This window comes from Pelecanus crispus, chromosome 12 (assembly GCF_030463565.1).
Source record: "Pelecanus crispus isolate bPelCri1 chromosome 12, bPelCri1.pri, whole genome shotgun sequence".
Lineage (NCBI taxonomy): Eukaryota > Metazoa > Chordata > Aves > Pelecaniformes > Pelecanidae > Pelecanus > Pelecanus crispus.
Window position 1 is genome coordinate 20573408 of NC_134654.1, and position 21678 is coordinate 20595085.

The 21678-nt window shown below is 55.9% G+C and overlaps 1 protein-coding gene across 1 annotated transcript; it reads left to right on the forward strand.

Moving 5' to 3' along the window:
* The first annotated feature begins 1575 nt into the window (after nt 1-1575).
* Nucleotides 1576-13630, forward strand: CYGB (cytoglobin). Its single transcript, XM_075720230.1, has 3 exons — nt 1576-1718; nt 12658-12889; nt 13466-13630. The coding sequence occupies exons 1-3, from the start codon at nt 1576-1578 to the stop codon at nt 13628-13630; spliced, it is 540 nt and encodes a 179-aa protein (XP_075576345.1).
* The last annotated feature ends 8048 nt before the right edge of the window (nt 13631-21678 follow it).

Consider the following 21678-nt stretch of genomic DNA (forward strand, 5'->3'; position numbering starts at 1 on the left):
GTTGGCAGCGCTGCTGTGTTTGCACACTGGTGGGTTCAGCAGCTCCCAGCTGAGCCGAGCTTTGTGTCCCCGAGCCGAGGGATTCACGGACGCATGGGGTTCCCACTCTGTCCCAGCGCAGTGTCGGTGGGGGACCCACAGTGGGGGACCCGTGGGCAGCGTCTTCTCCAGCAGCTCTTGTTAGGTCTGCAAGAGCAAATTTGCTGACACCACTGGTCTGGCTGCTGTTAACCGAGGCTGGTTTTGGGGAGAAATAACAGCTTTTTGCCTCGACAGATCTGCAATAACAAAGCTCCAGTCCCCACAGGGGCTCAGCCACCCCCCAGCCCCTGCCTGCCTGGGTGTCAGAGCTGCACCCTCTGCCTGTCTGTCTGTCTGTCTGCCCTACAAGGGTGCGCAGCGGGTGCGGGAGGTGGCTGTGCATACCAGGCTGCTTCCCTTGTCTCTGATCCCCCTCTGGGGGATTGTCAGTTATTACAAGTCTCTGTAGTATTTTCCTTCTCTCTGTGCAAATGGACTGTGCTGTGGGTTTAATATGCCAGATTGACAGGGAGCTGGAAATGGCATTTGGGTAAAAAACAGCCCAAAAGCACACACACGAAGGCAGCGGGAAGCCTGGTGTGGAGGTGTTCCTGTGCTCCTCATTCCTGCCATGACGCCACCAGGAGCGATGCAATCACAAAACAATAATATATTCATTTCACGAGTGCCTTATCTCTGGATCTCTTTACAATCGGTTCCTGCCAAGAGAAGGGAGAGCAATTTCTTATCATTAAAAAAGTCCCTGTGGGACAGACCACGATCTCCTTTGGGTGGCAGAGAGATGCCCGTGAGTGGGGGCACCATGTACTCCCCTCTCGCCTCGACTGTCCATGCAGCCCGGACACCAGAGGTGAGTGAGGATCCATCCTTCAAAACACAACCGCCTGCAAAATAAGGGAGTGCAAGGGGGAGAGCTGAGGCAGAGCTCAGCGCAGCCAGCAGTTGGGATAACTTTAACTCGGCACTTTGGATTCTGAATTTCCTCTGAGCTGTTTACAAGTGCTGAAAAAAAACTTCCAGCCTTAACCCGCCCCCCCCCCCCCCAGCACCGTCCTGATGTTGCCCAGAACATCTCCCTCATCCCTTCCCTTTTGGGCAGAAAAAAAAAGGGAAGGAGGGAGGAGTGGGAGAGAGGAGGAGAGAGGGAGAAAGTGAGCTCACGTTCACACATTGGTAAAGAGGCTGGTCTTGCAATGCCTTTGAATATTTTACTTTTAGGCAGTTCCCCATCAGTCAGCCACACACATCCGAGCCGAGCTGAAGCTAACTACAGCCATGGACAGCACTAGGAGATCTGAAATCTAATTGCGTGCATCATACCTCCGGGATATTTTTTTAAATTACATATATAAACACGCCGACAGGCAGCCGCGCTCGCACACACACACATATACATCCACACGTCGGCAGAGCCGCCAGCACCCGCACGGCTGCTGAGCAAACACCTTGTCTCTTCTCGCAGGATATACCCGCTCACACACATCTCTCTTTATCTCCTCCTGGCTTCCTGGAGGATCGTGCCGGCTGTTTTTCATGGAGAAAGTCCAGGGAGAAATGGAGATTGAGAGATGGGAAAGAAGTGAAGAGATTTCAGACGCAGAAAAAAAGGTTATTCAAGAGACATGGAGCAGAGTATATGCAAACTGCGAGGACGTTGGGGTCTCCATACTCATCAGGTATTTAAAAAAACAAACCAAAAAAAAAAAAAAGAAGCAGCAAATCCAACCAAATCTCTTTATAGCTGAGAAAGAGGCAGAACAATATATATAACTGAACTGAAATGAATGACAGTGAGTGGGGAGCTGGCTGGGTGTATTCGCTGGCTGGGAGCAGGCAGGGTTTCGCAGCACTCCTCTGATTTCCACACCTTTGAGCCGGGTGGCGGCAGCGGGGGGAGAGGGGGGGAGCCTTGCTGGGGACTTTGGGGGAAGCTGCTTCCCTCGCAAAGGTCACCTTAGCCGGCGGATGGAGCTGGGGGGGCAGCGGACACGGGGGGATAGTGGCGCCGGGCTCTGCTCGCCAGGCTTGGGTGGGTTGGGGATATTTTTTTTATTTTACACCCCCCCCCCCCCCCCCAGTTAGCTGCGTGCGGATGGCATTGGTACGTAGCAGGCTGGCGGGTGAAATAATGCAAACTGGGAGCCAAGATAAAACCCCAGCAGGTGTGTCTCCGAGGGCACCATCTGTCCCTCCGGTGGCAGCGTCGGCGGGAAGGAGAGTGCTGAAGTTAGTGCTGGAAGGGGGCGCGGGGGGGCACAGGCAGGAGAGGGGGGCAGCGGGGGGGGCAGGGACCCAGCCGCCCCGGGAGCGGGATGCGGAGCATCGCCCGACGGCGTGGGGCTGTGCGGCAGAGACGGGCAGCTCACAAGCCCTGTGTCTGCGCCTGAAACCAAAACGGGGGAGATGCTCTTGAGGTGGGGGACAGAGGCAGGTGGGTTTTCTTGCGTTGTCTGAGGGTGCGACCCTCGTCCGGGAAAGCACTGAGCGGGAATCCCACAGGGTCCCGTGGACACCGGGAGTTTGGGGTATCAGTGGGGTGCAGCACCAGCAGGCCATTTCCCTTATTTAAGAGGCGAGAGGAGGACGGGCAGGGCAAGGAGAGGGGCAGGCGAGATGCCCACACTGATCTGTTGGCAAACAGCAAAGATGCTTTCTGGAGAGACAAAGCTCCCACCACCCATCCCGGGGACCAGCAACACCGGGATCTCCCTGGTCAGGCTCCTGCCTGGACCCAACCCCAGGCTCCCCAGGCAGGAGACGGGAGACTGGGTTGTGTCCTTCCCATTTTGCTCCTGCAACAGGGGACTGTGGGTGCTCAGAGAACCCCTGGGATGGATGTGCTGTTTATTAATAATCATCCAAAAGTTTTCCAAGAGGCTGAGAGCTAATGCCCCAAACCCACGGGATCTGCAGAGAGCAGAGGTTCCCCAGACGTGCCGGTGAGCAGAGCCTGTTCCCCTCCAGGCTCGCTGCCAGCACTGCAACAGGATTGTCCTAGCAAGACCCCTCCGCAGAGAATCCAAAATGATGTTTGCATCCCCTCTCTGCCTCCTTCTCAAACATTTCCTTCTCGCAGAGCCAACTAACGGCTGAGCCCATTCCCCATAGCCCTCCCCTCCGTGTAGCCGAACGGGGTGGTCTGGAGGTGCGACAGCCCCGTGGCTGGGGACACCAAACCCACCTGGGCTGGGTTTGAAGCCCGCACATGGCAGAGGTCTGGGGGATGCAAATTTTCCCTTTTCCCAATCCCATGAGCTTCAGCACGGGGCTTGGCCAGCGGCTGTGCACGGCCAGCTTCTTGCCTGGCACCCAGGTCATGCCGTGGCCCCATCCGCAAGCGCAGCCGGGTGCCTCCCTGCCTGCGAGCACAGGGAGCATGGTCGGGTGCCCGCGGCTGGCACAGAGGGATTCGTGGCAATGCCACGGGGGATTCACCCAGGGCACCTCATTGTTTTTGGTGTCCCTGCGTGCAGTCATGGGGCTCAGAGCAGGGCTGGGGACAAGGGGCAGCGAGATGTGGCAGCAGGGACCATGTGGCCGAGCTCTGGTCCCAACTCAAACTTTCCCAGTAGAAGTTTCTGGTCCAGGTTTTTTCTTCCAGGGAGAGTTGTGGCACCGTGGTGAGGGGTTTCCCCCTGCTGTGCCAACAGGGCAGGACTGAGCTGGCTCCTAGAGTGAACCCTGGCTCCTTGGGAGCCTTTGCATGCTTGGCCATGGCACATGCGCTGGCATGTCCCAGCTAAACCCACCACCCAATCCTTCAGCCAGAGCTTCCCTGGGATGCTTCAAGTGAGGTCTGGACTTTTGGTGCACATCCCTGGGAATGGCGGTGTAATTTGGGAGAGCTACTGTCCCCTCCAGCACTGGTTGGAGCAGCGTACCTGCCTGCATCCCCGTGCCATGAGCTTCCCCCCCCAGCAGCAAACCCCATCCCCAAAGAGGACTTCATGCTGCTGCCCTGAGCCCCGCTCCCGCTGCGAGCTCCGACAAGCTCCACCTGAGCTCCCCAGGGAAGCACGCGCCTGGCGAAAGCAGGGCAGCCCTGGCCAGGGGTGGGAGCACCGGCGGCCGCCGCTCTCCCAGCTGCATTTCCCAGCTGGCCTCAGCCACCGGGAGAAGTGGGTCATGCGTGGAGGCCGCCGGGAGCCTGGGCAGTGCGGGCGGGCGGCAGCCACTTCCCAAGACATGATTCAGCAGCTCCAGAGGTCAGGACTGGGGAAGGGGTGGTGGGCGACCACCGGTGTGGTGCGAGCTGACCTGCCCAGTACGCTTTTGGGTGCGCACACATGCAATGTGCCGGGGGCTGAGAGCTGCCCCAGCCAGCTCCGTGCTTTACCAGTACAGGGCTGGTGTTGCTCACCACCTTGCTAGGGAAACTGAGGCAGAAAGTGATGTTCACAAGGGTGGCTGAGGAAGGGGAAGGGGGATGCACGGCTGCATTTGGTGCAACCCCACTGTGCAGGGCAGGAAATCAGGCAAATCTGTTAGCAGCCACATGTCTGTTGTCGGGGTTGCGACCGGCCAGTTGCCTGTGTCTGGTGGCAGAGGGTATCTCCATGCTTTCCTGCTCTGTTCCCTCTCTATCCCTTCGGATCTGCTGAGGGCAGGGAATTACTTTTTCCCATGTGGGAAGGGCTGGGGATTTGCAGCACCACTGGAGGTAAAGGGTGGAAATTAATCTGGGGCCTGACCCTGTGCCCTGAGGGCAGCGGCGGGGAGGCAGCAGTGCCCACCCAAAAGGCGGTGATGGGAAGGGCTGCAGTGCCAGCATCCTGCAGGAACCCAGTCTGGCTCCCTCTGCCCCTCCTTCAGCCCCTGCCCGGCAACCTCCTTCTCCACCCCCAGCCTTTCCATGCTTTGCAGATGGGGAAACTGAGGCACAGAGCCTCAGGTTGCCAGCCTTTGTGGCTGCTGCTGGTGCCTGAAGCCATAGCAAACCCTATGTTTGTTCAAGTGCCCTGCCAGCAGCACAGTGGGGTCCTGATCTCGCAGGGCTTCTGGGGTCCCAGGGGACATAAACACGAATAATGGGGACTTCTGGCTGAGCAGCCACCAGATCATGGGAATCTGCGCTGTGTGGTTAAAACTATGTCGCTAATTGACAATTTCCTCGGTGGGGGAGCCTCACGCTGGAGGAAGCACAGTCTCCTCGACATGCTCATCTTCTCACAGCCGCCACCTTAACCCTTGCTGGAGCTGGAGCTAGAGCTGGAGCCTCGACCTGCACATCTGGGGCCATGCATATTGGCTGGGTCGCTCCTGAGCAGACACACCAGCCAGCACGGCTGGGAGCCCTGGGCTGCAGCTCACCTGTAGCCTTCCCATGCCCCTGGGCTCATTGCTGTGCCTCAGTTTCCCCATCTGTCATTTTTGAAAAACACCCCTCACTAGAGAGCTGACAGCAGGGGAGCCCAGGCATGTGGGGGGAGCAGGGCAGCCTTCAGCAGCTCTGGCATCTGCATTACCCCTCGCTGTGTGGTGCAGGAGCCCTTCAAGCACGCAGCCGTCACTCCCCAAGCATCCCCCTTTCTCTAATGCCCTCACAATGGTTTATTGCCAATACTGCACGCTCCAAGAATGTGCCAGGGGATGCAAGCACCCAGGCGGCTCAGCCCTCCTGCTGCCCACCCTCTGTGGCACAGAGAGCACCCAGGCGAGCAGGGGTGAGCATCAGCGGGGGCTCGGGATGCTCTCTTCTTTGCAGACCCCAACTAAGCCCAGGACACCAGCCTGGGCTGACCGTCACACGCATTCGCTCCCACACCCACACACATGTACTGCCGTCACAGATGTGGGAGCACAAAACTTTATGGATCCCATCAGGGGATAACACTCAGGGATAGTTTCTATTAACTCCCAGGCAAATTAACTCATTGCACCAAATGTTAATGCCGTGCCGAGCACAGGCAATGCAACCTGCCACATTCACTGCGGGCTGTGCCATGTCCACAGGGTTTCTCCATCACTGTTCCCTCCATCTCCGCTCCAGACCCATCAGCTTTCCAAATTTCCAAAACTGTTACCTTCTCTACCACTCCTGATAGGCTCTTTCCCTCTCAGGAGCTGTAGGAGGGGAAGCGAAAGGATTGCCAATACAGAATCAGGCCCCTGGATTTCGACAGCTGCTTAGTCGGAGCTGACACACCTGGATTCAGACAGTTTGCAAAGAGCTTTGAAATATAAAAGCACTCCTTGGATGCCAGACTTTATTGTAAGTTTTAGGTTAAAATAGGAAAGAGCCTGAGTAATGAGTCTGGCAATGCAGAAAACCCTTTTTTTTTCAGCTGAATCTAAAAAAATGGGTTGAATCCACCCAAAAATGGCATTTAAAGAAATGATTTTGCAGCTACGCCCAAAGCCAACATGTGTTTTGTGGAGGTGGCCGTAGGGAAGGGGTCTGTTCCTGGCTGCTGATGGGTAAATTTCAGAGCAAAGCAGCTCAAAGAGATCCCCCTGCTGCAATGTCTCGCTTTGAAAAGGGCCCAGTGAAGAGACCGACCTTCTGTGCAGCAATGTCCCTGTCCCACGGCTTGTCACTCACTCGTGAATCATTGCAGTCAAGCTGGAGACGTGTTTTTCTGGAGACAAGGAGAGCCCAAGAGCAGCAGGACTCTGCTCTGCTGGTGAGGACAAGCACGAGGAACATTTTCCAAAACAACAGCCCCCTCCACAAGCAGTGAAGGGGGTGAGCGTGGGTTTAATAAGCTCTGTCTAGAAGCAGCCCCTTTTCACCGGCTGCGTTTTCTCTCTGATTGCAGCACCTGGAACCAGCCCTCGCGGCTGCTTCACAGCCAAGGCGGCTGCGCAGGGATCCCTGCGGCACATCCCGCACCAGCCGCGGCCTCGAGGCTGTCAGCAGCTCTCGGGGTGACCCGAGAAGAGCCTTTCCCATGTCCCCTGTCTCAGGGCTGCCCTTATGTCGCTTGTGAGCTGTGCAGGGCTAGAAAGATCCCACTTGACACCCCAAGAGCTGCAAGGACATCCCTGGCTAAGGGAAGCAAAGGCACAGGGGGGGTCAGATGCTGTCCCTGTATCGTTTCCCTGGCTATGGCTGAGGACGTGCCGGATATGTTGGTACCAGCCCTGAAAATCCCTTCCCCAGAGCAGGAGGTGAGGGCCAAGTCACCTCCACTCTGCTAACTGGCTCCATTAATGAGGCTGCTGCAGTGGAGCGGGGCTGTACCTCTGAACACGGCTCGGTGAGCACCCGTCTGTGGAGTTTCAGCGCTCATTAAAGGCAGGGAAATGTCAGGACAGCCCTTGGTGGGCTGGCAAGCACTGAGCGCGGCCAGGGAACGGGGAGTGCTGGCTGGCTGGCAATCCTGCTGGAGCACAGCGCCAGGGGCAAGCGGCCGGCGGAGCCGCTGGTAACGCCGAGCTGGGACTGCTGGAAATTGGCACGGGAGCGTTGGAGAGGAGAGGTGGTGGCAGATGCCAGCAAAAATCAGGTTCCCAATTTTACTGGATGGATGGCACATCCCAGCGCATCCCATCCCATGTCTTTGTGAATCTGGGTTACCCCTTCTCCACCCGGACAGGGGTTGTATTCCACCCCCAAACCCCTCCGCCGTCCCTGGGGGTTGAGGACATGCAGCTGGGCTCCAGCAAGCTCTATGCTCACTCTATGCCTCAGAGGCAAGAGTCATGTTTTAGCATCATTTCCTAATACCCATGGACCCTGCTGGGCCACGCTGACCCCGCTCGGCAGAGCTGTAGGAAGGGTGTCTGCTGCAGGGGGAGATGCTGGTGGTGGGGTGGAGGTGGCCGATGTGGCCGTCCCTGCGTGCTGCTTGCACCCAGCGGGCAGGGACACGGGCAGGGACAGCGGTTTGGCAGCAGAGAGGGGCAGGGACACACATATGGAGGATGAGGATGACTCTGCAGATGAAGGCACTGAGCGAAGGGGATTGCAAGGGCCATAGGAAACCTAAGGCATGTGAGAAAGCTACTTTGGCGCTGTTAATTCATTTATCTAATGAAAGCTGTCCTTACCCCTAGCCTAAAGGTTCATCTACGCAGCTAAGAGGCTTTGGGCTGAATCCACATACGTGGTAGGGGAAGACAACAGCAATGAGGACTTGGAGGTGCAAGTTGTGCACTCATGAGCGAGCAGGATGCGCTCCCGTGGGTTGCTAGCTCGTGCCTAAATGTATTTGGCTGCATCTTTGCTCACTGGGGTGTCCTGGTCCCTCTGCCCTGGTGCTCTGCAGTGTCTGGGATGTTACAACCTCCAAGCACGGCTCAGCGTTGTGTTGGAGTCTGCTCCCGAGGCTTTGCAGCGGGATGTGGGCTTCACCTGGAGGAAGGCCAGCTACACCTCTTCTCCTTCAGCTGTAGAAGAAGTTGAATTTAGCATCAGTGTGTGGACCGGGGGCTTAGCCCTTTTCCCTCCAGCCCTCCCGCGCCAGAGCTGGAGATGCTGCCCACCATCATCGCCACCGGTGCGTGAGCCCTCGGAGAGAGGATGGGGGCAGAGCTGTGCTGTAGAGGCAAGCAGGCACCATCCTCTTCTTCCTCCAGTTAGTTTTGCCTTTTTCTGTCTTGCTGGGGAGTAGCATTGACATGGCTGAGACCTTTCTCACCTTGGGCTGGGAGCTGTAAACACAGGCAGGACCCAGCACCCCTGCCCCAGCCTGAAGATAGGACGATAGACTACAGGTGGCTGGGAGGAGCAGGGGGAACGTGCAGGCGAAGCGGTGAGACAGCCCTCAGCGTAATAAATAGCAGCACCACACACCACCTGCCCACCCATTATCAGCTGCTTTGTAGGCACCCGAGCAGAAAGGAGCTGGAAGGAGAGGTTTGAAAAGGGACGCGGAGAGACTCCAGGCTGCGTTAGAGAGATTCTCCCACGTAGAGGGGTGAGGCGAGAGAAAACATGAAAGCATCAGTAGGAAAATCTAGCAAAAAAAAGTCTACAAGTGCTGGCTGGGGGTTCAGCTGAAGCCTCCCAGCAGCTTCAAGGCCTTGCTAGCATTTTTTCCCCACGGTTTGCAAACAGGGTAAGTGAAGCATCAAGGGTTTAGGTGCTCAGGGGACCAAGCAAGCAGCTTCCTTCCTTTTTACAGCTGGGAAAGGAAGGAGATGGCTGGGCTTGAAGATTTCCTCTGTGTGGGGTTTGTTCTGCGGGGTCCAAGGAGAGAGAGGAAGATGGGGAGATAGGAGGAGAAGTGGCATCTGTCCTCCTGAACAAAAAATGGGTTCCCAGTGACTGCAGTGGTCTTGCACCTTAATTATTTCCTTTGGCTCTGCTACTGGGAATGGTTGTGTCCTTAAAGTTGTTACAAGGGCAAACGAGAGAGGAAAAGCAATCCTGACATCCTGTCCATTGGGTCCAGATGTAGCTCGCAGAGTACAAATTAGCGGGTGCAGAATGGAATTGCTTAAAAAGAAATTTAATGAGATTGGTATGCAGGCATCTGGTTTCTATCAATCATCATTTTGTGTGATATGCAATGGTAAATATCATCTTTTTAATGACTCCGATGAAGAAAAAGCCCAAAACACACACGCACACACATAATGAGCCAACAAAATTCCAGAGCCTGAGATGTTTGAACTCTCAAAAAATGTTCTTTAGATAGAAAAATCCCAACTGACACCTCTTCTAATTCGCTATTGTTTGAGGTATTTTATTTCTTCCTTTTTTTTTTTTTTCCCCCTCCTCCTTTCCTCTGGTTATATTTAACCTTTGTGTTAAATTAATCTTCTCTGTTTATTAACAACTACCACTGAGTGAGCCTCCTTCCCTCTTTTTCTTGGTTGGACAACTCAAATATTTGCTCCAGGCCAGAAGTTCTTGCTGCAGGCGCCTGCCTTTCTCCAGCCCTGCAGAGAGGCGCTGCCCAAGGAGAGATGGCTGCAGGTCTCTGGCTGGCCACGGATTTGCTTTTCAACTTGAAGCAAAGATGGTTTGGGCTCCCCTGTTTCAGCTCCATCGATGAAAGCGAGCAAACAGCACACAGGGTTGAGCACATAAACCAGGGGGTTGCTGGTTTTACATCCCTCCAGCACCACTGGAGTCCCTTAGTCTCGCGGGTCCCTTAGGAAAGCTGCTGGGCTCAGCTCCCATGGGGACATCACGACGGTCTGTGCGGTGGGGAAAGGCTGGAAACTAAATATATGGATCCTTCACTGGCCCAGGGATGCCCAGATTGGCGACTTTTTGGGGTTTAATCAATCTTTGCTCCTGGCATAGCTGGCTGAAAGTGGCAGAGAGGTGGAGGTGGTGCTGTGGGTGAGGTATGAAGCCTCTGCTCCTGAAGGGCATCGGTCCCAGCGGCTCCTTTCGGTCCTTCTCAGGGCGGGGGGGATGCTGCAATTCCTGGTTATGCAGGGGTAGGTCCCCCCTTGCTGTACCCCTTCTGCTGAAAGAGCCTGGCTCAGATCAGGAATTTTTCATCATGCCCTTGAGCTGAGATCAAATAGACTTTTCTGGGAACTTCCAATGGTTTGGGATTCAGAGGCTTAGGCATGCATCTACCATGTGGCAGCCTCCACCCCCTGCATCGGGGTAGTCTGTGGGCAGCAGGTCCCATTTCCAGCAGCATCCCCTGCTCCCAGCGCCCAGGGGGACGCCTGCCAGGGCCGGGGGGTAAGGGGGAAAAGATCCGCTAGGAGGGATGGCAAAACCTTTAGCTCCGACCTCGGCGGGGATGGTTGCTGTCGATAGCTGGAGGGCATTGATCTCAACGGCCGGCTGGAGCTGTGGCCTCGGGGGCTGCAGCAGCTTGTGCAGAGGTGAGGAGGGATGGGATATGGGGAGAAGGATGCTGAGGCCGGATGGAAAAAAGGGTTCCATTATAAAAGAGGAACATTTGTCCGTCTGTTGGGAAATACTTGGGGCAGAAGTCTTGAATCCTGGGAACGGTGCTATCTGCGTGGCCTCAGCTGGCTCCTTCCCCAGGCCAGGGGACCGGTGTCCATCCCTGACCACCTCTCTGACAGCTCCGAGCTGAAGGGTATGGACTGAGCATCTCTGTGGTGACAGGAGCTGGAGACAGCCGGGCCTGGAAATTATTTCTCCTGACAGGGACCAGATGTGTCAGGAGGAGCTTTGCCGGGGGAAGGCTGCACAATAACAAGAGGAGTTTTGTCACGAGGCCCCTCCAGGTTTTAAAAGCAACACCTTATCTCCCCCTTTCCACCTTCCTTCCTCCGCCACCCTTTCCAATGCACACTCTTCACACCTCCAAAACCTATTTTGGGCCATCTGATGAATCCCAGATGCCTTGGGGAAGCAACAGAAGCGGCAGTGCAGTCCAGGCACTGCTTCACGCCGCTTCCTTGGCAATGCCCCCAAGCTTTCGCAAGCCAAAGGAGTGGGGGAAGGAAGGGAGGGGGGAAAAGGAGGATAAAGAAGTGGTAAATGAGTCTAGTCCTCAATATTGCGATTACTTGTGGAGTGGTGAGTGGGAAAGAGGATTCCACCTGGTCCTGGAGGGAGGTAGGGATGGTTGGGAAAAGGGCTGGGATGGTTCACATGGTTTGGGATGGTGCTTGGGGAGGGGGTTACGGCAGCCTGGGAGAGGGGTGGAGGCAGCCAGGTGTCTGTCTGGAGCCAAAGGGGACGATGGGGGACATTCCCAGGAGCCGTCTGCCACCTCCTGAGCATCCTTCGCTGGCTCCCATCTGGGCGAGGGGGGGCCCAGAAGGAAGCAGGGAGAGCCCTGTCAGAGGGAGAAAGCTGGGTGAAAGGGGGGAGAAAACACTGCTGCTGTTCTCTCCTGTGTAAATTGGGTGGAAGGGGGTGGTTAACACAATTCAAGCGTCAGCTCCGGTTGCTGAGAGCAACCAGCTGAGGTGCTGGCATCAGTGGTGTTGGTATTGGTGGCCCCTGACCTGCATCTCGTCACCTTGTGCCCTTCAAAACCCCCACCACCCTCCAACTCCTGAGGGAGCTCAGCATGTCAGCATGCGATCGCAGCTTCATTTGCTTCACCTGTGTTTCATTTGGGTTGATTTAATCCAGCAGAAAAGAGGGTCCTGAGCCCCTCAAAGAGGCAAGCTGGGTGTTTGGGGCATCCTCATGCTGGGGAAAATGGCTCCTGGCATAGATGAGCAGTGACAGGAACTCAGGGCTGAGATCTTGCTGGAGGCTCTGGTGGAGCTGGTCTGTGAAAGTCAGGGGCATCCTGGGCGGGGGGAGACTGTTTTGGGTGGCAATGCAGGAATAAAGCCCATGGGGCCAGGAAGCTGCTGTGGGACTGGGGAAGAGGGAGGCTGGCTGGGATAAAGAGAGGTTTTCAGGCTCGTCTCCATCTCTCTGAGGCAGGACACAATGTTTTGATGTATGTGGGCATGAATACAGCATCTGGCATGCCTAGGTGGTGTCCCTGGGTATCAAGAACTCAATCTTGCCTCTGCTTTGTAGATAAATATCCAGCTGCAATGCCCTTGTAGCAGATAGGGAAGGTTGGGGAGAAAGGCATTAACCTGCTGATTTTTAGGCAGCTGAATGCCACAGCTCCCAGGGAATTAAATGAGAAAAGCAGCCCTGGCTGTGTAAGATGCAAGGGGGTGGTTTCCAGCATCTCCACCACTCCATGCTTTGCTTTAACCTCTCAGCCTGCTCTCACCCTCCTGATGGTATTTTGTGTCTGTTCTTTCTTGAAGGTTTTTTGTCAACTTCCCATCAGCCAAGCAGTACTTCAGCCAGTTCAAGCACATGGAGGACCCGCTGGAGATGGAGAGGAGCTTGCAACTGCGTAAGCACGCTCGGCGGGTCATGGGTGCCATTAACACTGTGGTGGAGAACCTCAATGACTCCGAAAAGGTCTCCTCTGTTCTGGCCCTGGTGGGCAAGGCCCATGCCCTCAAGCACAAAGTGGAGCCCATCTACTTTAAGGTAAAGGATGGGAGCAAAAAATAATCTCTGGGATGCTTTAGGAATTAGGAAGAGGGCAGGAGAGAGGGAACCATGGCGAGCTGGTGCTGCCTGTCCTCTCCCAGAGAAGGTTGGCTGGTTGTGGCAGTTGACCCCACGTGGCTTCAGTGTCCCACGGTGATGCTGTTCCACGCAGACCACCATTCCCAAACGCAGCCAACGCTGGAGCAGCAAATACCTTGCCCTGCCCAGGGAAACCTGCCTACCTGCATCCTGCCTACAGCCCCTCTGGCATGGTTGTGGCCATACGTCCCATCTTGTAGGAATCAAGCATGATAGAAGGGACTAAATAATTTAAGGTGCCCAAATTAGGGAGATGCTTGAACCTGCAAGCAGCACCCCATCATGCCTAGGCAGGCTGGTTACCTGCCCTGTCTGTTCCCTGGGGTGTTGACAGACCTCCCAAATGTCTGTCTGTCCCACAGAGGGTTGTCATTCCCGGAACTCAGCCACAGGATTTTTTTTAGGAAAAAGCTAAATTTGCTGTTAGCTGCTCCCTGGAGAGTTACTAACCTCTCACTGTCCGCCTCCCTCCAGAAACTCACTGGTGTCATGCTGGAGGTCATTGCTGAAGAATACGCCAACGACTTCACCCCGGAGGCGCACGGCGCCTGGACCAAGATGAAGACCCTCATCTACACCCACGTGACGGCAGCGTACAAGGAGGTGGGCTGGGCGCAGTACCCCACTGCCACCCTGTGAGCGGCCAGCGGGGCCGGGCGAGGGGCAGGGAGGGCTTAGCTCACCCCAGGACTTCACTCTGGTCTCTTCTCAAGATCTTCGCTCAGTCTGGGGAGCCCGGTAGGGCCAGCTCTGTTAGCTGCCAAGTCACAATTTGATCTCCATGGGGTTTAAAACCAAACTAAATAAGCCAAAAAACCAGAACCATGAAGGGTGTGGGTGGGTCAGGGTGAAGCAGTTGCAGGGGACGCTGGAAGGGGATGCAGAGCGAGAGGGGAGAGCGTTGGTTGTTGGCTCCATCTTACTGTCCTGGCCTGTCCATCACCACCTCCCAAATCCTGCACCTCGCTTGCACCATCTCAAAGTCCCTTGCACAAGCTCTGCTGCGCAGCAGTGACGTGCAACCCCATTTGCTGATGAATGACATAACTCTCGTTTTCCATGCAAGGCCCCCCGGTAAACCTGGCTCCTCACTTTTGGGGCTGCGATGCTTATGGGGACTGCCGGCTGCCCGGCTGGCACCAAAAATAATTTGCTTTGCACTTTCTCTACTTGCCTGGCAGGGTGGCAGGGCTGACGGCTGTGGCCAGAGCTGCTCTCGGCTGTCCGTCACCCTGCACCGTGGGCCAGCAGCATCCCTCACCTCTCCCATCATCCACAGTCCCTCTCCTTGGCTGGCTGTTACAAACCCTCCTGGGGCTGGAGGGAGCGAGGGGGTGGAAGGGACGTGCTCCCCCAACGTAAGAGAGTGGGAAAGGAGGGGGACGCCTTTGGGATCCCTCCCCTCGTGGCTCAGAGCACGGCACGTAGGTGGGATCCCTGTGCTAGATGCAGGGAGCTGGTGAGCCCACCTGCCTCCCTTCAGCTCCTATGGGCAGCAGGGACATGCATGAGGATGGGCTTGGGTGGCATGCATTGTGCTGTTGCCCTGGGAGCTGGCGTGCGTAGGTCTGTCTGTCCGGCAGCCAGCAGCAGGGCGGTGCAGGGATGTAGGGCTGAGGTGGCTCTGCCCTGCTCGGTGAGAAGTGGGGTTCAGGCTGTGATCAGGAGGGGGAAAGATGAAGTGGACATAGCAGGAGGGATTCCTGGGTGTGAAGAAAGGTCCCTGCTCTGTTCAAATTAATAAATAACTTGTTATATAGAGCGTATTCCTGCCCTCTTGGTGAAACTGGGTTCCTTCAAATAAAGTGCCTGGTAGAAATCAACCCATGCAGGAGCCACATCCCTCCTCAGGGGCCAGCAGCGCTCCCGCCCGTGCCTGGCAAAGGGCTCTCCCCCACCCCCCCACCCCCAAAATGAGACATGGCTGCAGGGCTCACAGCACTCACCTTGCCTCCAACATTGACTCCTCCTGCAGCTGTGGGTGAGTCTACTTGGTTTTGCTGCCTCAGTTTCCCCTTTGGTTACAAAAAAGGGAGGAGGAGCAGCCCCGTTGCCTCCTGCACACATGTGCTTGGACTTATAGGATGCTCTGAGGACGGATTCCCAAAGGATTGGGGATGAATATCAGATGTGCTAGGAAGCTTTGGCATCCTTGCCACCCAGTATTTCCCAAAATGTCTCTGTTATTTTCAAAGTTCTAATGTTAAAAGGCAATGTTACCTATTGAAGTGGGAAGGGCATTCCATTCTGATTTCCTCTGGCCTCACTCTGCTACTGCCCTTGGGAGCTGGCAGCTTTCTGGGAGAGACCAGCTCCTCTCCTGGATATCAGCTTGACAGGCAGTGAGCCCACGGTCCCGAACTGAGGCCCCCACGGCTGCTTTGGGGCCGTCCCCCCTGCCGTGGGGACGCTGCTGGAGGGGGCAGCAGTAACTCTCCCTGGGGCTGACTTCCCTCCTCTGGAGCAGCCACCCAGAAACTCCCTCTTTGCTTACCCACAGCCAGTTCATCTGCGCTTTTAATCATCCCCAGGGAATAGGGTTTTTTCCTGTTTCTGGTGTTTTCCTTCCATGCCCAGGGGCTCCTCTGCCCCCCAGCCCTGGCACTGGCAGGGCGGTGGCCAGCAGCAGGTGCCTGCTTCCAGAAAAGCTCTCGGTGGGGTTTTCCCCTTTGCTAGCTGTAACAGCGGGTTTCTGCCCAGGATCTGTGGGAGCCTGTATGGAGGGGAAAACCTCGGACCCCAGCCCTGCTCTTTCCATCGCTCATGCATGATGCTGCCACAGTCCATGCCTGGGCAGTGACCCTTGGGACCACCGCTTAAAGCAGCAAGGGTGGAGATGTCTTCTCTTCTTCCTCTGGGCTTGACTAGACATAACCCAGAGTTTGTACCCAGAGCCAGGGCACCAGGCGATGGCAAAAGGTATTTGGGGAGGGCTCTAAACCTCTTGGCTGTGTTCCCCAGCGCTCCTTCATCTTCCTGCAGAGCCCTTGGACCAGGGTTAGTCCCAAAATAGCCCTGGGACTCCAGTAATGCCCCTACAGCCACTCCCTCTGGCCTTGCAGTTTTCCTCCCTATGTCCCACAGTAAAACAGGTGGAGAGGAGCGATGGCATGTCCTGGGTGCACAGAGAGGCCTGGGTGGAAACTGCTCAGGGCACAGCTGTCCTTGGCATGGCAGGGTGCAAGGTCAAGGGGTTTATAAAAGGGAGGGACAGGCACGGGGTGACAGGGGATGCCACTTTGCTGATGGGACAGGCTGTCATTTAGGGTCAGCACCTCTGAAATTCAGCCCACCAGCCTGCACCCATGAAGGTGCCAGCAGCTGATGCCTCCAGCTCAGGTCTGAATGTCAAAGTAGCTGCTCATCCCTTGCACAGTTAGCGGAGGCATCTTTCAAACATCAGCTGCCGGCTGGTGTCAGGATTAGGCCCATGCAGATGGGAAAAGACCTGTTCAGTCATTGACTTTGCTCCAGTGCAAGACTGGAGAGTGATCACTTGGAACAAGACTGTTAGATTTTTCTTTTTTTTTTTTTTGGGTGCATCACGGGACTCTCACGAGCACAGCTCCACCGATTTCTGCCAAAACCTCAGGGCCAGCAGCGCATATTTTCTGAGAGCTCATGTACTCCCAGCGCTCTGTGGATGCTGGGCCAGGGATGTTTCCATACAGGGATGTTTCATCTTCAGACAAAGTTCACACGTTAACCTTTAAGGTTCATATTCTCCAGGTGGGAATTTTATTTTTTGGTGCAAATCCTTCCTCTCCATTCCCACAACCAAAATTGGCCTCAGTCACGATCAGCAGGAAGCGATTTTGGGGTTGCTGGAAAGTCCCCGTGTTCATGCCCAACCCACCCGAGTGCCTTGGCTTTGGGGGAGCAGCAGTGAGGTCCCCCCACCTCAACTTTGAATGGGGCTTGGTTTCTTTTCTTTTTTTTTTGCATCCCTAGAAAAAAACGACCCATGACCTTGCGTGCCCACGTGTGTGTGTGCTGGGCTTGGGGTTTTTTCCAGGCACTTTTTTTAAAAACAAATCCAGATGTGTGCAGCTGCTGTCCCTCGAGGAGGCCCCCCCCCCCCACCTCAGTCAAATTGCAGGCCAGTCAAATATATGCAAACAAAAACATGTTTATTTTTACCAGCTCTGTAGGAAGTAAGATGAAGTGGGGAGGGCGGCTGGGGCAGAGCACACGAGGGAAAGAGACAAAGTGAACGCCCCCTCTTCACCGCCCGCAGCAGAGCAGGCATTGCTTAAATCGGGGAAAATTCTCATCTGGGGAGAGATGAAAATGAACAGAAAAAGGAAAAAATACCATTCCAGAGTGACAGGGCTGATAAATGCTGCATGGAAGAGCAGAAAGGGAGGCCGGGTCTTGGCTCTGAGCGTGGCTCTCCAGCACACACGCCTGCACAGCTGCTCCCTGTTACTGCCAGCCCCATCGCTCCCCCCAAACCCACCGCAGCTGGCTGGGAACCCCGTTATCTCCCTTCCCTTCCGCTGCTGCTCGCTGGGGCCCGGCATTTCACCTCCCAGCGTGCTTGGGCTGAGATAAGGGCGCTGCCCACGAGTGCTTTGGGCTCAGCTTTGCCCTCCTCGGTGGTGGCAGGTAGGGACCGACTTGCAAAGTTCTTCCCCCAAAATGCATGGGCGAGAAGCTGGGGGCTCAGGGCAGGGCACCAGCATGTGCTGGGGACTGGCTGGTCTACCCTTCCCTGGGGGGGGACCCCTGTGTCCCCCCGCCCCATTCGCCTTCCCCAGAGATGCTGCCGGATGCTCCTACTCGCTCTGTTCCTCTCTGATGCCCGTGCCATTGCGGTTGCCCCCATGCAAGCCAGCCAAGCTCAGCTCAGAGCTGCTGTCCCTGTCACTAGGGCAGGATCCGGCCCCCAGCTCAGCCGGCACCTCTGCATTAGCATCGGGGCTGGGCTTGGACCCGTGACCCGGGTGGGGAAGTCTTTGTGCCCCCTGCCAGCAGTAGATGAACACTGAGTGAGGGGGGATTTGGTGTCCCCAGGGCAGGGTCCCCCCTGAGTGCCTCATCCTGGCTCCCTTTGGGGACACCCGCTCGTGTCAAACAGCCTGTGTCCCCCCACCCCAAGTTCGACGCTGCGCTTGGTCAGAGGGAGCTCAGTGCTGGAGGGAGAAGGAAACGTTGGACGCAATCCCATCCATCCTGTCCCCCGCTCCCTATGGCCAACGCTCACGGTGCGTATAGCTCCATATACACCCAGCCAGCTAGAGAGACACCCCAATGCCACCAGAGCCGTTCAGACAAGGAACCCTTAAGGACCTTGTGCCACCACCCTCATCTTCTCTTATGGTGAGACAGATCCCCGAGGCAGCTGAGCCGCAGGCTCTCCCGAGGGACTCCTCTTGCATCTCTGCCACTTTGCCCCAGCAAAGGGGATCCCAGCGTCTCCCCGCGCTCTGGGGAGGTGCCCAGCAACTTCAGGGGGGACCAGATTTTGGCTGGCCGGCCTCTGGCACCAGAGCTCAGCCTTCCCTGCCCCTTGCCGTAGGGAAGCCGCCCTGGTGCGCTGATGTCAGTGCAAGGACTGCTCGGGGCCAGCACCAGTGATGCCAGACAGATGGGTGGAAGGGAAACCCATGAGCTAACCTTGGACCAACTTATCGGAAAGGGAGGGATAAAACTACCCGCCTGGGTCTGACCTATTTAACAGACTGCGACGCTGATTATTTTCCATAGCTGAAGTTGTGTCTAATTGTTAGTATGTCTTAACCAGTCCCACCATGACCCACAGACATGAGCCGGCGTGGTCTGATGTAACTCTGTGTCTTTCCTGTTACTGCTGCGGATACTGTTCATGTACATGTTTCTCGGCGCTTTCGTGCTGGTTTTATACATGCCGTTTCGTGTACAATGGGTGTAACTTGTTTTTCTTTTTGTAGGTTTTTAGTATGTTTGTAACCGGACAGAATGGTGTTATTAAACTGAAACCTGTATCTTCAGTGGATAAATCAATCAAACCCCTCCAGCTTTTCTTGGTTTCTTTCTGGCAGGGTGGCTGCGAGGCTGGGGGGATACGGCGGGGGGGATGTGGGGCGCTGCCCTAGGGTCAGATACGTCTGTGGGTGCCTGCTCGCTCCGGGGCACCGGCGAGGGAGCTTTGCAGCTGGAAAGCAGCGGCACAGGGAGATGTGCCCTCACTGTCCTTCTGCACCAAGGGTGGTAGAGGTGGCCAGGGGCGTTTTACTGATGGGCTCAAGCGAGAAGGGGAAGGTCTGTGCCTCCTCCGGGCTCTTTGCTTCGCTTCCAGGTACGTTGTACAAATTTCTGGGGGCTCTCCCTGAATCAGGAGCTGTTCCCATGCTTTCACCACCCCAGCCAGCCCAAAATGCATGCAGGGAGGATGAGCTGCATGGGACCGGCCAGGGACTTTCCCTAACAGATGTCCTAAGGCTGATACACAGCCTCCACGGCGTGTGAATCTGGGCAGGCACCGAGACGAAGGCTCCTCTCCACTGTGGGAGGCAGTGGGGCAGAGCTGGACGTGAAACTTGTGGTGATGATGGCCACAAGATGCAGCAACCACGACCTCCAAGGACTGGGAGATGGTTCCCAGCCTTTAAAAATAACAAATGGCTCCCTGAGCAGCAGAAGCCAAGTTTTCCATGGCTCTGTCCCATGCGGCTCCATGATTCGCTGAGGCTGAATCATGTTGCAGTGGGTCCCAGCACGGTTAGGTCATGTTGTGGTTTCCCTCCATGTGTCTTTCCAGCTCGTCTTTTGCAAAAGAGGCCCATGATGTATTTGAGACCTCTGTCAAATTTGGTTGATACTGGTCAACCTTTCCAAAGATGTGGGCAGAGGATGGATGGACAGACAGACAGACACATGTTATGGTCCCATAAGACTGATTTCCTCAGGATGCAAGGCTTGGAAAAGAAATCTGAGCAATCCTTTTTATTGTGCTTCTCTCTGCTGATGACAAGTACGTCAGCACAAGTCAGAAAAGGGTTTCAGGGAAGGGAAAGCTCATCCCACTGGGATGGCCACCAGCGATTTTAAGGGGAGCAATCCCAGCTTAGGACCCTGGTCTGAGGCTGGGGGGCCTCAGTGGGGTGTGAGAAGCAAGAGGGCAGAGATCGGTGCCTTAGAGGCTGCCCAGGGTCTTGGGGAGCCTGGTGCTGGCTTGTCTCCTGTTGGGCTGAGAGCAACGATGATGTTTTTCTACCCCTGCATGTGGCAGGGTAGCTTTTGCATGGGCAGGCACTTGAGCTCATCCGGGGTCCCCAGGCCGCAGGGACTGGGGTGGCCATGCAAAGGGGAGCCTATTTCTTCCCCTACAGCTTAGCCAAAGCAAGCCTAACTGGCCACAGCCATGGAGAATGGAACCAAAGGCCAACCCACATGGGGAGGGGAATAGCTGTCTGGTTCAATCTGTCTTCTACCGCTGCATGTTTTCTGGGAGGGAAGACTGCTTGGAGCTGTTAATGCAATTAATAAGCCGTCCTCGGAGTCTCCGTCACATCCTGTATATACTTCCAGGCGGAAGCAAACGGCCAGCAAAGCCCGCACGCTGCTATGCTCCAGATGGGAAACATTGGCTTGGAAACCACAAGCAAAAGGACTGGCCAGCTCAGGAGTGGGGAGGTCGCAGTGGGGACATGAAGCTCCTAGACCTTTGCACGCTAAGCTGAGACTAGCCAGAACCAGTGGTGGCCCGCAGGCACTGACACAGGGCTCGTTTTTCCAACAGCTTGTTGAAAAGGAGCTGGGAATTTCAGCATTACCTTGCAGGGAGAAAATATGTACACAGCCCTTCACTTTGTACTAATATTTACCCCCAGATCCTGTCACTTCAGGGTGGCTGCGATGATTGCTCTGTGACCCAGACCCTGCGGCCATGCCAGTGCTCTGCAAGCATTGGTGGAAAGGGAGACAGGGTGGGAGGACGAGACTTGTGGCGCACTGGAAAATTGGCCCAGGCACCAGGGTGTTAGGCTTACACCCTCCTGCTTCCCTGTGCCTGGGGGAGCTAAAACCACCTTGTTTCCAAGTGTCACAGCCTGGGGATGCTGCTTTCCAGGAGGTGACCCTCGCCCAAGGGAGCCAGGGGAGATCCGGCTCTTAGACACCACCTCGGTGGTCCTGGTGATGTTTTACGGGTTGGGGACTGGAGGAACAGGGCAATTTGTTAGCTAAGGCATGGCACAGGGTGTGCTGTCAGCTGGTCTCCTGTGCTCCAGCCCCAGGAAAGCCCATCAGCCCCACACCACTGGCCATGGGGTCCCGCAAGCGCCTGCCACGTGCCGGGGGAATTGTGGCTTCACGAACCCGGTGCAGGTTTGGCTCAGAGGTAGCACATCTCCACCATGTGTCCATATCCCGCCGGCGCCCAGTGACAGCTGAGGGAGAGCCAGGAGGTTACAGTGAGGGACAGAGAAATACATCTGCAAGGGGGAGGTTAAAAAAGAGAATATGCAGTAACTGTGCTGCACAAATACTTATTAAAACCCAGCCTGCGGGAGCTGGCGGTGAGGAGAAGTCCTCCCTTGTGTGCCGGGTGGCGCAGTGCGAGAAACCTCGGGAGATCGAGCCCGCAGGGTCGCACCGGCTTGAAGGACACATCCTTCCTTCTTCTCCATTATCTGCATTGAGATGACAGCCAGGAGCTCCAGACTTTGCTGTACCAACTGCCCTATGGCCACCCTCACCAGGGC

What these genes read in the sequence shown, in the direction of transcription:
- CYGB (XM_075720230.1), top strand. Translation starts at nt 1,576, where the DNA reads ATGGAGAAAGTCCAGGGAGAAATGGAGATTGAGAGATGGGAAAGAAGT. An exon ending in GGGGTCTCCATACTCATCAG is followed by an intron (nt 1,719 to 12,657) that starts GTATTTAAAAAA and finishes TCTTTCTTGAAG; the next exon opens with GTTTTTTGTCAACTTCCCAT. An exon ending in TGGAGCCCATCTACTTTAAG is followed by an intron (nt 12,890 to 13,465) that starts GTAAAGGATGGG and finishes GCCTCCCTCCAG; the next exon opens with AAACTCACTGGTGTCATGCT.